Source organism: Salvia splendens, chromosome 22 (genome assembly GCF_004379255.2).
Source record: "Salvia splendens isolate huo1 chromosome 22, SspV2, whole genome shotgun sequence".
Classification (NCBI taxonomy): Eukaryota; Viridiplantae; Streptophyta; class Magnoliopsida; order Lamiales; family Lamiaceae; genus Salvia; species Salvia splendens.
In genome coordinates, this window is record NC_056053.1 from 2,649,222 (window position 1) to 2,665,862 (window position 16,641).

The 16,641-nt window shown below is 33.0% G+C and overlaps 1 protein-coding gene across 1 annotated transcript; it reads right to left on the bottom strand.

The window, feature by feature from the left end:
• Positions 1-4,577: 4,577 nt before the first annotated feature.
• Positions 4,578-10,129, bottom strand: LOC121787187 (beta-galactosidase 3-like). The gene is made up of 19 exons (XM_042185846.1): positions 9,762-10,129; positions 9,590-9,685; positions 9,386-9,498; positions 9,155-9,221; positions 8,934-9,026; positions 8,676-8,819; positions 8,387-8,475; positions 8,192-8,297; positions 8,009-8,096; positions 7,553-7,671; positions 7,301-7,465; positions 7,000-7,178; positions 6,623-6,732; positions 6,412-6,521; positions 6,142-6,252; positions 5,949-6,062; positions 5,653-5,855; positions 5,244-5,580; positions 4,578-5,159 (listed from the first exon to the last, which is right to left on the bottom strand). The coding sequence occupies exons 1-19, from the start codon at positions 9,930-9,932 to the stop codon at positions 5,040-5,042; spliced, it is 2,535 nt and encodes an 844-aa protein (XP_042041780.1). The 5' UTR covers positions 9,933-10,129; the 3' UTR covers positions 4,578-5,039.
• Positions 10,130-16,641: the final 6,512 nt, after the last annotated feature.

A 16,641-nucleotide genomic window follows, 5' to 3' on the forward strand; every position in this document is an offset into this window, starting at 1 on the left:
GTTGAGAATGCTTCATATATTTACTTAATTCAATATCTTTTTATAATGATTTCATGTATATATTATGATAGTGATTTTCTTTATGACAATCATATAGTATTATACAAAAATACCATTAAGTCAATAAATAGGTCCAAATCTACCTTCCAAGCAGTGGCGGAGGGAATTCAAAACAAGGGGGACAGTGGTACCCCAAATTTTTTTTCATTTTTACTATTATTATTATATATAATTTTATTAGTAATGTATTTTACAAAAATTTCTAAAAGATAGCTATAAATATTGAAGGAAGAATCATTTAAGGAAATAAATCAGAATATAAGCTTGCTTCAGTCCTAGAAATGACTTCTCTTTTTTTGACAAAGAAAGTGTACTCAAACTTGCAACTTTTTATCCTTCCAATTTTTCAAGCATTAATTTGAGGTCTCTTGATTGTCAACTTGATATATTCATGGAGGATACGAGAAGAGATAATGACTTTCATAATTTGCAAGATCTTAGTTCACTTTCAATGAAGCTTGTTGAAACAAAGAGAGATGTGGCTTACTCCTTTGTCTTTTTGCTTATCAAGTTGATTTTGATTCTTTCGGTTGCTACTGCAAGTGTAGAGAGAGTATTTTCTGGAATGACGTTTGTAAGAATAAGTTGCGAAATAGAATTGGTGATCAACCTGATGATTGTTTGGTGACTTTCATTGAGAAAGAAATATTTCTACAAGTCTTCGATGATGATAGAGCCCATCGCTTTGAGGAAATGAAGACTCGTAGAAAAATAAATTAGATGTTGTGTATAGTTTTTGGTTTATTTTATTTTAAAATACACGATTTCAAAATTGAATAATATTTCAAATATTGTTTTACTGCTATTTTCTACTATTTTTTTAGTATTATGTAATTATTTATCATACGACTCGTATCCCCAGATGACAAATCCCGGATCCACCACTGCTTCTAAGGCCCAATTATTGCTAAGATAGTCCTTAATTAACCTCTCACATGTGATGGAACGTCATAAATTAAAATAATACCAATCGACTTCCTCTTTTTGGGGTGTATCACGATTCAGTTCGAGTAGGTATATTAAAAATTACTATTATTAATCATTAAATTGCCTTGTAATCTATATAAGATAAATCACCAGTAAAGCCACACCACATTAACTTGCAGAACTAGAGAAAAAGAATCATTATTAATTTTTTAAAATATAATTTATACATTTAGGATAATGACCAAAAAGTTTATAAACATTTAGCCAAATTTGATTATAGAAATGTTTGATAAAATATTGCAATAGTGATCATATTTTGATTTATACTAGCAAAATAGACATGCCTCGGATTTCTCAAATGAAAATTTATAATTGCATGATTTCTTTTTCAAGATCATCAACTTGTTTCCTTGAAAAGAAATAGATCATCTTACAATATCTTTCTAGTTGTCGGGAGAATATTTTGCATGTCTCAAATTAAAATTAATTAATTTTATTACAATTAACCCTATAATATCTAATACCCTCTCAACTACGTGGAGTGACCGTAATTATTTGGTAAATGAAATAAATTTTTGTAGGGGAATGAGTTAGGGTTTGACCTTTTTATATGAAGAATGACAACAAGAGATATAAAACAAAGTTTCTCAAAGTGAGTATTTGTTTTGTTTTGGTAGTTCCTTAGCATGTTTTTGTCAAGAAAAGAATGGAATGCCCACTAAAGTGTTGTGGTAGTGGTAACATATAGCCGAAAGTTAGGGAATGATGTGATTAAAATCACTTGCTTTACCGATGACTATCCTTCCATCCGTACATCATACTTTATTTTTTGTAATTTCATACTTTACCCATTTTATTATTCGTTATATCACATTATTTGGATGACGTGTTAGCTCGTGACAAGAGGCCATTGGTTCGATTGCCTTTTTTAGCATGTAACAATGTACTTCGGGTTATTTTCATAATATCAAGATTACACTGTATCTATGACTATTCATATCATCTCGTATTATATATTATCATTATTGTCTTGTCCAATAAACCAAACCGAACTAGATATGTCCAATACACATCAATAAAATTATAAGTATATAATTAATAATAGTGCAAAATATTATAATGATAGGTCTCAAGTATGATGACGCATGACATGAGTCTCATCTCAATTTACAAACTGAAAAATCCAGAATCATGAATTATCATATACGGCAGGAAAAGTAGTGTCTATGATCATCAATGTAATGATTTCTATAGTGAAATATTTCGGTATATATGTATTGTGATTGCAATAGTATTTTCTTGGATCCAAGATTTCTCGAGCAACAAAAAAGGAGGCACCTCGTATTCGTAAACGCTGCTACTATTCGTTCTTGATTGCGTAAAATATTAAATCTAGGAAACTATTGAATAGAATATATAAATCTACTTTCCTTTAGCTTTGTTGTTGCTTTCTGCTTTTTGTCTTTTTGCTGTATCTTAGGGTTAAAAACTGCGCTGGAATAAAGTATTTTACAATAATCAAATTAAAGTAGTGATTGGTCGCCCTAATTTTTATGAAGATTGATTATTGATTGATGCTGAATTGGATACCATATATATGCCCTATATTCCTATGTTTCTTGGGTCGATTTTAAGATTGAATTGTACATATATATCAATCTAAAGTTGAGTTTTAATTAGAGCAATTTTGTTTGATTTCCATTTAAACTAAAGTGTGTCGACTTAAAGCTCTCAATTAGTACTACAATTCTATGTGGGAGGTGACGAATTCAAATTTGACCCTCAAATCTTGTAGTAATAGGAACAATGACATATGTTGGTTGATAAATGACTGAATTGTTATTTCAAAATTTTATTTGAGTTAAAATTATCCATATGTTTTAGTTTCGAGTTGAAACAAAACTGACAAACGAAAATCTACGATTTAAGAGGTCTTCATATGCACGAACAAACGTAAACCCAAGATAAAAATCCTAGCACACCAAGATAACACATCACGATTTTAATCTAGTCATGACTTATGTTACCTAGACTATCAAATGGGTGCCTAACACCCCACGATTTAAAACTATTTTGAGGGTCAAGATAAGATTTTAGTCGCAAACAACTCGTGACAATTCATCGGCTAATCCATATATGTATGTGGTGGTCAATTTTTTTTACAATATCACGTTTAATAGTTTTAAAATAATAATTCATCCATGTGGATAGGTATTGATTGTTCACCAATGTGTATAAAGTCATCAATTGAAAGGTTAATTAGGGGTATAGCTTAGCTAGGTTACACTTGTTTAGTATGAAACACTAATGATCTAGCTAGAAATCAATTTCCCTTTAAGAAAAAAGAAAGCAATAAAGAAATGGTCTAAGCAGACTTGCACTTGCCTAAGATAGAATACATATGACGAGAAATTCAGCAATGAATTGTAATGATTTATATAATTAAATGTGTGAAATACCAATTTTGATAATTTTAGTCTTTAGACAAAAGTACAAAGGTTAGATATTGTGGGCAGCATGTGGGATGCAATCCAGCTTTATATGGTCTCAATGATTAGCTGAGGGCCATCTCAAAAGGTGTGGGGTACTAAATAAATTACTGCATAATTTTATTTATTTTAAAATAATTATAATAAATTTTATTGGTGTCTTTTCGAAAGACTTATACTACTATAGTTTTAGTAAATTATATTGGTGTTTTTTTTCGTGAGATTAATAAATTTTTATCCGTCCAGCCCAATTTTTTATAAAAACATTTTCGAGCTCCTTAAGGAGATTTATACTCATATTATTTGAAGCACAGATTAATCTATATAAAATAAATAATGCTAGTAATTTCCGTTAGCTAATTACCACTAAGATATACTACTCCAATATAAGATTGTGAAAAATTAATACTTGCAAATATATGAAACATGTGTATAACTAGCTATAAGTACTGATTGTGATCTCAGGAGTTATAACAATCATCGAGACCTCGAAAATATTTGTCTCAATGTGAATTCACTTACTTCAGTATTATAACACAATAATGGCATTAGTTGGGTAAGATAAATGTAATTTTTTTTTATTGTTATTGTATCCTTCTGCAATGGATTGTCTCATCTATTTAGGCTGTAAACTTTGTTTATTCTACCATGGGATCAATTGAAAGATTTTATTCAATCTTCGATCTACTATAATTTTAGATTGATTCTTGTCATTTGATGTTCTTGACTTAAATCTTCCTCATTTGATATTCTTACTTGGAAACGTTGCAATTACTCAAACACCTTTCAATTTATTACAAAACTTTTTTTCAGTGGCATGCTTCAATAATTGGCCTTAACATTAATTCTACATATGCATCAAGCATATAAATTTCGCATGTTACATCTAATATCCAAAGGCCCAACTAAATTGGGTATTAAAATTTTTACAATAAATTGGATTGACATTATTGCAATATTTGAAATGTTCACATTGCTTGAGAATTCACCCTAAATTATAGTAATATAAAATAATACAAAAAGGAAAATAAATCATTTAACCAGAAACACTGCAATTAGAAATGAATGTAATTATGTAAAGGAAACCAAATCATCAGAAGCTGGTATGAAACTGGTGTATTCAGGTCAATCAAATCAGTAGGCAATTACTACACAAATTCAATAAATTGAAGAAAAACAATGAGGAACAAGTTCAAACTAGAGACACGATATCCCTCCACACTCAAATCACTCTAAAACCATTCGAAAACAGAGAAGCTGCATCGGTCGAGATCCATATTTTCCTTTGTAAAAGGGGAAAAATGAACACAACTTGAGCTTCATTCATGGCTTTGCTCTTACCAAGTCCATGAATCCACAAACTACCCTATACTATCATACAGGTTCTCCTTAGGCACCTGTATAAGTCAAATCTACCTAGCTTTGCACGACCGATGCTAGCCAGAATCGGGAATGAAACAGCCGCTGCTCACAAATCATAAATACTCATAAAAAGCTACCTTTGTAGTGACATTTCCTCTAGTATCTCACTTCTTTTCGCCTTTCTTTGCTCGAGAATGCTGGTTAGTTTGAAGGGGAGCATATTGCTTCAACTGAGAGTCGCTTTAGCACGTTAGGACATGGATCTTGCCCAAAGTTACTGTTGGATATCGTAACAGAGCATCTCTGCTGCCCAACGCACTTCTGCAAGGTTCAAAGAGATCAAACAGATGAGCATCGGATGACATGGATAAGCTCGTGCAATGTAAAGAGAAAACAAAAGTGTACCTTCTCTAAAATGGCGTATGAGGTCGAAGCATGGCAAGCTCCTTGCTGGAAGTTGCCACAGGTTCCAAAAGGAGTTCCGAAGCTTGCAAACTTGATGGAAGAAATAGACTGTCCGGGAGCACAGCGGAGGTGAACCTTGGGTTTGTGGAACTCTTCGGGTCGCCCATAGCTTTCTATTTGCCACTTCTTAAAGTTCGGGTGATACTCAGTCACATCAGCACAAACGCTGGATACTGACCTCTTGACAAGAGTGATCCTCGTGGGATCTCCTCCAAGTTCTTCAAAAAGTACCAACACATTTTCGGTCGGTTTTAGCCAAGAACGTGGTAGATGATACCTGCAAGAGTAGTTTTTCAGTGTTTACTCATAATTTCTGATTCGTTTTACTTTGCTATGCTTCAAGACCTACCATCTTTGAGTTGGTTGCCCACACCCGAGTTGGCACTTGGTTGGCCGGAAACTTCCTGCGTAATTACATCCGTTGCAATTACCCGTGGCATAAGCTGTCCAGTATCTTCCCAGACTCTGGCCATTCACCCACAATTGGCCTTTGCCCATGCTACTCATGTCCAAAGCCAATGGCTCATCGCCATCAGGTGCTTCAAAATAGGCCTGCAGAGTTTGAATAGAACAAATTCATGATCCACGTCTCTTTTGTAAACTAGTGTGGTGTCTATACTTTCATTGAGATTTTGTCGAATGTACCTTATGCCATGTCAAAGGCTGCTGCTTCTGGGCTATTAGTGAACCTTGCATCCACTCAACTGAGGAGAAACTGTTTGGAGAGACGAGATCCATAGCTTCTCCCTTAAGACCGACCTGGCTCAGGAGACGATCATCAGTCTTTAACCTTAAAATAAGGACTATAGTGGAAAATTATGACGTCTCGTATATATACCTGGTAGGTCCATTTTGCCCAGGACAAATCCAATTTTCCACGATCAAGTCCAAGCAAAGCAACAGGACCCAAGATACCAGTGTTCCACGACTCATAATGCCCACCGACATTCTCCAATAAAAAAGATGAAAAATGTCAGGAAGATTTCACAAAATTTATTCAGAAATATTAAAAGTCATAAATCATAATGTAGTTCCAGTAGCTATTAATTCACTCTGATTATATGATATAAGAATTCGTCTGTTAAGATAAATGATGAAAAGCACTAACTGGCAAGCCAACAGCCACACTCAGGAGACTGATCTTGTTAGATCCAGCATGAAAGTTAACTTTTCCCTTGAACTTAAATCTCCTGTTTTGCCTCGTCCCAGAAGCAGAGCCTAGACAACAGAATTAGCATGAAAAAAAATCAGCCTTGTGACAAAATAAAGAAATATAACATAACGGGTAAAGCCTTGAAAAATAACAGCAGATTATCTACCAGAGAGCTGTCCATTCACAAAAACATGCAGAGCATGACCAGTTGACTGAACAATAAGAGTTGGGAGCTCCCCACCACGCAGACTGGACTCGGATGAACCAATATCAACACTGCAAAAAGAGAGAAGAACGTTAAATCTATCATAAGGGATAAAAATATTGCATGAGTATGAGAGTTTCAAATTATATAGGCATAACAAAAGAATCACTAGCATGGTATACGGGTTACATTATTTGAGCTTTATGCCGAATTTATTGCTTTCTTCAGCCTCTAAATGATTTGTAATAATTGTGGCTAAGCTAGAAAATGTTTGCAAGTTGTATACAAATGATAAGACGCTGTGGATTCAGGTGGTTCACTTGCCATGTTTAACTTACCTAGTTGTATACCACAGATAATCGGTAGCATCTCTTGTGACATTTATTTGCTCCAAGAGACCAACAGCGGTGAATGTTGATCTGTCATCAAGAGAGGTTAAATCTTCATTGAATGTTTCCCAGGAGAACACTTCTTTGTCAGTTGGCTGCATTTCCATTTGTGACGTTTGAACTCCAACCTGTGGTACGCACAATTATATCTCATCTCAAGGGGGGCAATTATGAATATGAGATACTTAGTTGCATAAAGTAATAAAGCCTCTACGAGAATCGGCTTATCACTGTAATGAACATTACATACCTTGGCTGTATTAAAGACAACGTTTCTGCAGTCAGGTAGGATGCTAATGGACCAAGGCTGAAGGTTGTAGTGCATGTTATTGAACATAACTCTTGCCACGGACTTAGTATCATAATTAGAAAGAAATGCTGCACAACCGCCCGATTTTGAAGTGTATACATGAGCCTGAAAGAAAAAATCAATGAATATTCAGAGGACAGCTAATGGCAAGTGCATGTAGCGTAAATATATTAGGAGGTAAGAGGTAGACACCTGTTGAAGGCTCCCTAGAGAAGTCACTGCGGGATCTGCTGAAACTAGAGCTTTCTCACATAATTTAATAGCTCTATGCAGTTCTTTCAAATGACCGTATTTAGGTTGTCGGATCAAGCCTGTCAGGTCAAAACACAATGCATTGAGTTTGTTTGCTAGTTTCACAACTGAATACAACTCAGAAAAGCATGGGTGTAATATTCACCACTGTGTTGTTCGTGCCTTAAGCAAGCTCAAGCCATACAAGAGAAAGCCTTACTAAGAGAATACTTGTTTTTATGACTATAAAACACTTTTAACTAGGCTCCTCTCCTGATTATGTACAAAAATTTAATGAAATTGTGAATGCATTTTAGAAAGATTTGGATATTTACAATACAGCCTACAAAGATTATAGCATTTCCAAAACACTATGACTCACTCACAGAATAAAGCATGAACTAGAATTATCTGTACCATATTCATCTAGTGGAGCATCATAATCGTAGCTTGTAGTAATGAAAGGGCCACCAGCAGAGCGCCCAAAATTTGTGCCTCCATGGTACTGTTTACAAAGCACAATTGTGTGCCCTTGTTAGTTAACTGCCATTACTACTTACTAGGAATAATGAAGATAAGGCATTGGTCCATGAAACAAACCATGTAATAGTTCAACAATGAGCCTCCCTTCTGTACAAATCTAGCCACAGCAAATGCTAAATCTTGAACAGGCCTCTCCTGAGTTGGACCGCCAAATTCTGTAAACCTAATTGTTGATGAAAGAGACATTATAAATGACTGAACCCGAGATTTGCCATCAGGTAAGCGATGAAAACTACAAGATGATCTATTTACCAGCCACTCCAAGCTTCGGTCCACATTGTTGGCTTGTAAGGTTTGTTGGGGGTGAAAGCATCACAATAGAAACCATTGCATGTGTTAATCTGCCAACAAAAATAGGAGAGAATGATAAACGGCCAATCGGCATTGCTTCAGAACTCATACATGCACACAATTCTTTATTTACTCTCTTTTGTTACTAAAAAAGGTACTCTGTCTAGCACAAGAAATTCAGTAAAATCAATTAGTCAGGACCATCGAGCACTGGAGAAAAATGCTGAGTTTTGCTTGAATAATTTCATACCACGGGATCTGGGGCATCTTCTTCTTTGCACATCACCCATGGTACCCCGGTGTCAAGTGCAACAGCCATATTCGCAGCCCAAGTAGCATATTTAAGGCCAGGAGCACCTAGTAGTTTTGCTTGTGGCCCATACTCATTTTCAATCTGTGTATAGAATCCCATCAACTCATCTCAGAATATATGATAAACTAAGAAGTAATACGAAAACCAACTAAGAAATCGAGACACAGAGAAATTATACAAGTGAAAAAACCACACCTGAGACAAAATAATGGGTCCACCCTGTGATTCGTACAGTTTTTCACTCTTCATTAGATTCACAATTTTCTCAGTAAACCCCTTCATAGCCATCTGCAACCGTATAAACGTAATGTAGCTCAATAACAGTAGCAATCCTCAACAACCTTTTTAAAAGGTCATATTCTATCTCTCCAACTCCTAAAACAAATTAAGTAAGAAGCACAGAAGCATTTAATAACCTTGAAAGGCTCATTATCAGTCCTGAAACTAATCCCAGGTACATATTTCAGCCACACTGGAAATCCCCTGTATAGCCAGAGCAAGAGTATTTCAAGATACACAACACACAAAAAATAGAAAAGGTAACACAGTATCTAACACTTCAAGGCTAAGGCCTGAATCCAAAATGCAGGAAATAGTGACTGTGTGAGATTGTGTTTAGATCTACGCAAGATAAAAGGAATTGTTACCCAAAGTTCCATTCAGCACAAACATAAGGCCCCATACGGAGATGAACATACAGCCCTGCTTTCTTAACAGTCTTCACAAACCTCACAAGATCATATCTTCCCTCAAAGTTATACTGAACCACACACAAACAACACAGAATTCCCACCAAAATTACACCAAGAACAGAGGGAAAAATCACAAAAATGAAGAAGAGAGAGTAGTACATTGCCAGGAGAAGGCTCATGAACATTCCAGAACACATAAGTATCAATTACATCCAGACCTCCCTCTTTAGCCTTGTTAATCAAATCTTCCCACATCTGAGCACACAAATGAAACCCCATAAATTCACCAAGAAATCTCAAAAGGGGTCAAAAAAGATTGCAACTTTACTACCTCAGGAGTGCTTCTCGGGTAGTGAATGGAGCCAGAAATGAGAATTCTCCTCTGGCCATTGATAACCATAGCCTTTCTGTCATAAGTCACACTGCATTCCACCATCCCACATCCAAGGAACACCGCCATGCAAGCCAATAAAACCCACTCCGGGGCTCGGCTAGGCTTCATGGCTTCTCTCTCTACCTCACACCTCCCTCACTAGAGCGGCTCGCTCACCTCTTGCAATGTGAAAATTGTTGGGTTTACGAGGCCGAATGTAAGGAAGAATGTGGGAATGTGGCTAGTTTAAGTGTCGGGAAGCAGAAGAAACTGGGGATTTTGAGAAGGGAGGAGAGATGCAGCTGGAAGGAAAACGGTGCTGCGTTTTATATATACAACTTGTTGTGTGTAGAAAGAGAATTAATTAGTCTGTGTTTACTGTGTGTGAAGTGAGCGCAGCACTGATTTCTCTTTTGTTTACCCTTTTTTTCTTTTTTGGGGTTTTTTCATTTTGGGGTTTTGTTAAAGAGTGATTAGACTTTAATTAATTAGATTTTAAACTATGGATAATTAATTGAAATGAGCTTATGTGGCGATAGAAAAGGTGAGGAATAAATTTACAGATGGGGGCAAGAATGAGAAGACAGATTAGATTGGTGAATAGTAATTTAAAAATAAAGCATTAATTAATATATAATCCGAGTGATAAGTAAGATTTGACTATTGATTAAAAACAAAGCATTAATAGTCACGTTCCCGTTGTAGCAGTCCTGGATTTCATGAGACATTATAAAGTGGTTGTTAATAGTCAATTAAAATGAGCACACATTGCGCAATCTGTTCGATTTTATTTCTATATTCACTATTTTAAAGGAAAATGTGATTTTCTATTCTATTTTAGTAGTTTCCTTATCCATCATTTCCCTACATCACGCACCACTAAAAAATAACAATACTACTATTTTTTATCGTATTTTGGAAAAAATGGGTCAGTTGTCCCACCCTTTGAGGTGCCCGCAGGTGGATACCCTTGGTAATTACTAAAAAAAAAAATAAATACTACTATTTTTTTTATCATATTTTGGAAAAAAATCTTTCAAAATAAATTCATATCACAGAATTTTATGCGGAAATGATGATACATTGATCTTCATTTTTCCATACATTAAGGTCTAGAACTTTCGTATACCACATTAATTAAAGAAAAAAAAGCGTCTAAAGGTGTGTGTGTGTTAATGTTTGATGGCAAAAATCTCTAGTTCGAGTCCATTGTGCCAAAATCTTTGCAAATTATGTTTATTTACTCATGAAAAATGTAAAAATGTTTTCATCTTTTATAGAGTATATCAATGAAAATAAAGTTTTCATCTTTTATGTGTATCAATACTAGTCAAAGTAGTAAAATTTTTATTAGTTACTAATTGAATGATAAAATGAGACTTAGATGCATGCATATTTAAATATGCATTGCATTGCGAAATATTTTGTCAATGATAATCAATGAACATCTATAAAAATATAAGAATGATAGTACTCCCTCAGTCCATTAAATATTGTCATATTTTTCAATTTCAGTCCGTCTCACAAAATTTGTCACATTTCACTTTTTACTATTTTTTGTAATGGACTTCACATTCCACTAACTTATTCACACTCACATTTTATTATATAACTAATACTCCCTCCATCTCATAGTAGCCTTTTTAGTTTGTCCCACTAAAGATGTCACATTTCCTCTTCTGGAAAAAGTTTCCTCTCACATCAATTATAAAATTATATTTTCTCTCACCATTTAACACTTTAACATCTCCTAAAATCTCGTGACATCTCCCAAGCGTGTCATCTTCTTTGGGACGGAGGGAGTACTTTAAAAGTAGGACTCACATTCTACCAACTTTTTCAACTCACTTTCCATTACATTTCTTAAAACTCGTGTCCGGTCAAACTATGACAAAATTTAGGGGACGGATGGAGTAATAAATAAGGATATAATAAGGCATGCAGGATCTAGATGGATTGGGTTTGGATGGTGAAGCCTCGCCGACAGAAATTTAAGTTTCATAAATAAATCCTCATGAAAAAGAAATAAGAAGTGTGAGATGATATAATATTAAAGGAAGGTGAAGAAGCTCAGATTAATGCATGTGTTGAGTTTGGGGCCAAAATGGCAAATTGGCCCACACACCACTCCCCAATCTTCATCATGTGAAATTGCATCTTCTTCTTTTTTTCTCTTTTATTTCCTTTTTTTAAAACAAATTATTATGTGCCCATTTTCAGTTGTTGAAGGTGTGTCGGTTTCATCACAAATGAGACACCTCAACTAATCTTAATAACAATATAATTTGGTGTCAGAAATCAGAATTTGTGTCACTTTCTTGATCTCCATTAATCTTCACGGGTTCCCTTCTCCATCAAACACCTCTTTATACACATATTATTACGAGATACCCTTTTGTTAAATTATGTATTTTAATCAGTTTTGGTTTGCATTTTGTGATATTTTTGATTGAGTGATTTAATATTTTGTAAAAGTTACAAACATGTGAACAAATTCAGATTCATGCTAGCTCAACCAATACTTTTCGAATCTTACACGGGTTTCATGGATTATATTAATTCTTTATTAGAGCAATACTTTTGAGATGAAACCAGAATTCACGCCTTAGTAATTTTGTTGCTTAATTCGGATTTTAGTATTTAAAAATAAAATATATAATTAAATTATAATTTCCGACAAAAACAATTGAAATACCACAATAGTATATTGGTTGTCATCCCAACGTGCTTATGCATACAATGGCACATAGGTGGCATGTGCTTCTCCATTGCATCACCATGTTTAGTAGCGAAACACGCGATTGAATGCTTAAGGCGTTCATGCACTAAGTACAACGCTGAAGATGTTCGTATGAGAATTTTATGCAATATAATTTTTTTATATATATTTAATAAGCTATTGATATGTTACAAAAGTCTTTCTATTTGATTTTTGGCTTTTATAATAGTAGTAATTAAATAAAATAAAAATAGTATTTGTACTAGTTAAAAATTAAACAATGTTCTTTGAATAGCCGGACCAGTCAAAAAACGCCAAGATTGATAAAAAGGCAAAGGAAGGCAGTGACTTTAGGTGGGAATCCACTTTAGTTAATGATTAGATTTCAACTAATGGCGATTTAGTGAACTAAAATAGGTGTGGGAGTGATGATGAGTGAGAGAGTGACATAGTCAACCAATTAAAGAATCCTAACTAAGGTTCATATTAATTAATTAGTTAATTAATAAACTTTGGATACTAGTTTCTGCTCCACTTTAATTTCTTTGTTGGTGGGAATGCTTTTCCCATATTCGACTACACTTTATAGTTGGTGGGTACGACTAAAATGGGTCGAATCCTTTTTTTTTACCCACCCGTTGACGGGAAAATTATGATGCAACTAATTAATTACGTTTATTTAATAGAGCTACCAAAGTGCAAGTTGTACCACGTTAATCCGTTTGAAAATTTAAGGGCATATTTGGTAGAGATAATAAAATAGTGCAAGATAACTAAAGTAAGACGGACTTTGAGAAAAGAATCAAGATAAGAATTTAGTAATGTTGTTTGGTAGATTAGATAAACAAATAAGATAGGATCCCATTAATTGATTTCTGACATCCGTCCCCTCTAATTCGCAAACAACAAGAGTCAAAACTCAAAGATCAAAGTTTATGATCAAAAGCCACTGTCGAAATCTGAAATGGAAGAAAAAGAATCAAAACACAGTAATCGGAACTTCTAGGTGTCAAAACCCATAAATCGGGCATCGATGGCAAACGCAGGAAATTCAGCTGAATTTCGCACAGTCGAAAGTGAAAGATCAGATATTATTTTTGTGCAAAAGTGAAAGATCAAGTACTATTTATATAGTTTCCTCTATTAAAAAAACAACAAGATACGAGTACTACTTTTATTTCTATCAACATCTTATAAGTACTATTTAAATTTGAACTCATCATGCCGTGTCGTATCAATTAGGATGAGTTCATGTAACTTTCGTTCTTTGTGTCATGTCTGTGCTTTTACAAACCTTATTGGGTTCAATTCGTCTTAATTAAGTAGGTCCTGTATATGCCTTATGTCTTTGATTTATCTTATGTTATGACGATGTACTTACATCAACATGATGCCCACAAATTGTTATTCCTATGTAAAGGGACAAAAAATTGAAAGGAAATAAAAACACTGGGACTGCCCCAATTGGAGATTTTATCAATATTCAAAAATTTAAAAAACTTTTATCAAGGACAAAATTAAACATAAGAATGTGTTACTTCCTACTGGAGTAGCTAGTTGTTATGCGCATTGAATACCACTGTATTATTATTATGATATTGATATCTAACCCACCGAAATAAATTTGGGGATACACACATACAACATTTGAAGTCAGTTGGAAAACTACTGAATTAAATTCAATTTTCTCAACAATGTTACCGAATTCACAAAAATTTATTGCTCTTGAATTTTACATGTTCCTCTAGTTTGCTCGAGTATCATATATATAGTCATAGATGTTGGGAAACTAGTGATTTTAGGGAAATGCTATGTGGCCATATTATTATTATGGCTAGCCATAAAATGACCTTTTAGTAAATATAAATACTGTGAATAGAAATCATTTAATTACCTTATTTAATGCTCAGAGAATGTTTACACTATTACCCTTTTACTTAATTGCATTAGTAAATTTCAATTCCACAATCTGTTATTTATATTTCTTTGTTTTCAAGCTCTTTCAGTTTTTATTTTTTTTTATTTTTATCAATATATTTTTATATAAGATGTATTATTTATTTAAATATAACGTGTATAACAGTTATTAAATATACGATTGTATACTCTTTTAATCCGGTGTATAAAGTTATTATTATGATTTTTTATTAATCAATATATTATAATATGGCATAGTGTCTTAATTAATACTCTCTCCGTCCCGCACTACTCGCACCTTTCCTTTTGGGCACGGAGATTAAGGAATGAGTGATAGACAAAGTCAACAATTACGGCGGTAGGTATAAATTGTTACTAAAAATGGAAAGAGTGCAAATAACTTGGGACGCCAAGAAAGGAAATAAGTGCAAGTAGTGCGGGACGGAGGGAGTACTAAGTATGTATTTTTATTAATGTTGTCTAATGTTATTATTATGGATTAATAATATTATTAATATTGCATATACTATACCATATATGGTGTTATTATAATTAATATTATGAATTATCATAGTTTTACATATTGAAATATTATGAATTTTTATAAACTGATAATCTAATAGTTGTACTTATTACTAGTGTAGTACGAGAACTTGCCAGATTAGGCCATTAGTGGGGAAAATTGAAGATTCAATCAATTAATTGGAGATGTGGTTGATCTAAGATTAGATTTATCAATTTTACTTAAACAGAAAAATCAAGTAGAAATACAATTAGAAATAAAATTGATTGATTCAAATTGATTAGTTGGAGATTCATTAGATCAATTGGGAAAAATAAACGATTGTATACTCTTTTAATCCGTCGCACGAGAATATGCACTTTCTAATTTTAAATATTCTTTTATCTATAATAAGATGAGATTCATTTTTCACTAACAATACTTTATTTATTTTTTCTTTCTAGCTCTTTCTCTCTTACTTTACCGATTGTGTATTAAAGTTCATGCTAAACCAAAAGTGCATACTCTCGTAGAACGACGGGTGTATCATTTCCCATTATATATATACTTAGTACACAAATTAATAATTATCGTATATTCTATAAAATTATTTTATATTTTTAAAAGTAATTGATGACATTAAAACATGACAGTGTAATTAGTCATATGAAATTTGTAAATTAATAGTACAAATTTTAATCAATTAAATGTGATATAGTAATTATTATTATTATTATTACTATTATTATTAATATTTGTTAAAGATTTGCTATTTTCGTTGACTTTATTATAATAACATTATTATTTAAATTGTCATCAATTTCAAATGTTAAACTTTGTATTTTATTTTATATCACTAAATTTATATTAATATATCATATACTATTAGCATTACGGAGTACTCCTATTATTTAACTATTAGTGCAAAGCGTCACACACACTTTAGACTTGTACAATAAAAAGAATTCAAATATTTAATTATAATATTATCTTATACTACATTTATTTAATCTACTTAATTTTTATTATAAAAAATGTGAGAAATAAGAGTAATAAGTATAAAGCGTTGTAGAAAGTTGAGGAAAATATTGATTGAAGAATTAAGACAAGGGTAGAATAGTCTTGAAAATTTTGATACTTTCCAAGTGCCTTAAATATGTTTGAAAATCTAATTATGGCCGGCCATAATATGGCCATTTACTAAGATAAATAAAAAAATACCTACTATATTAGTATACTTTGTGCATGGGAAAATACCTGTTTTGTTAACAAAATGTAGGAAATAGTCAATCTGACTAAACTAAACCTAATGCAACCATCTAATTAGTATACTTTTGAGATAAATTCTGAGAATTTTTTTTATTTACAAAAATCCTTACAAATGATCAATTGTTGTTACACATGCTCATTTGTTGACAAATTAAAACGGTAAGTTTCTCACCTTTTTGAACGGCTAATCCAATTTGCGACTGTCTAATCCTAAAAAATGGATTAGTATAAAAGTATTGATGTGTAAAGATTTCATGGACAAATCCAAGTACCTAACCATTTAAAAAAAAAAAGTGAAATGGGTATTTAATGTTTTTATAGAACTGTTACTTATAATAACTGTTGCTTTTAAAAAAAAGCATTTTCTCCGTTCCAAATTAGTTGAGCGTATTTCATTTTAGGTCAATTCCCTTATGTTGATAAAACAAAAT

What these genes read in the sequence shown, in the direction of transcription:
- LOC121787187 (XM_042185846.1), bottom strand. Translation starts at nt 9,932, where the DNA reads ATGAAGCCTAGCCGAGCCCCGGAGTGGGTTTTATTGGCTTGCATGGCG. An exon ending in TGTGAATGGACAGCTCTCTG is followed by an intron (nt 6,522 to 6,622) that starts GTAGATAATCTG and finishes TCTGTTGTCTAG; the next exon opens with GCTCTGCTTCTGGGACGAGG. An exon ending in GGGCAAAATGGACCTACCAG is followed by an intron (nt 6,063 to 6,141) that starts GTATATATACGA and finishes CTCCTGAGCCAG; the next exon opens with GTCGGTCTTAAGGGAGAAGC.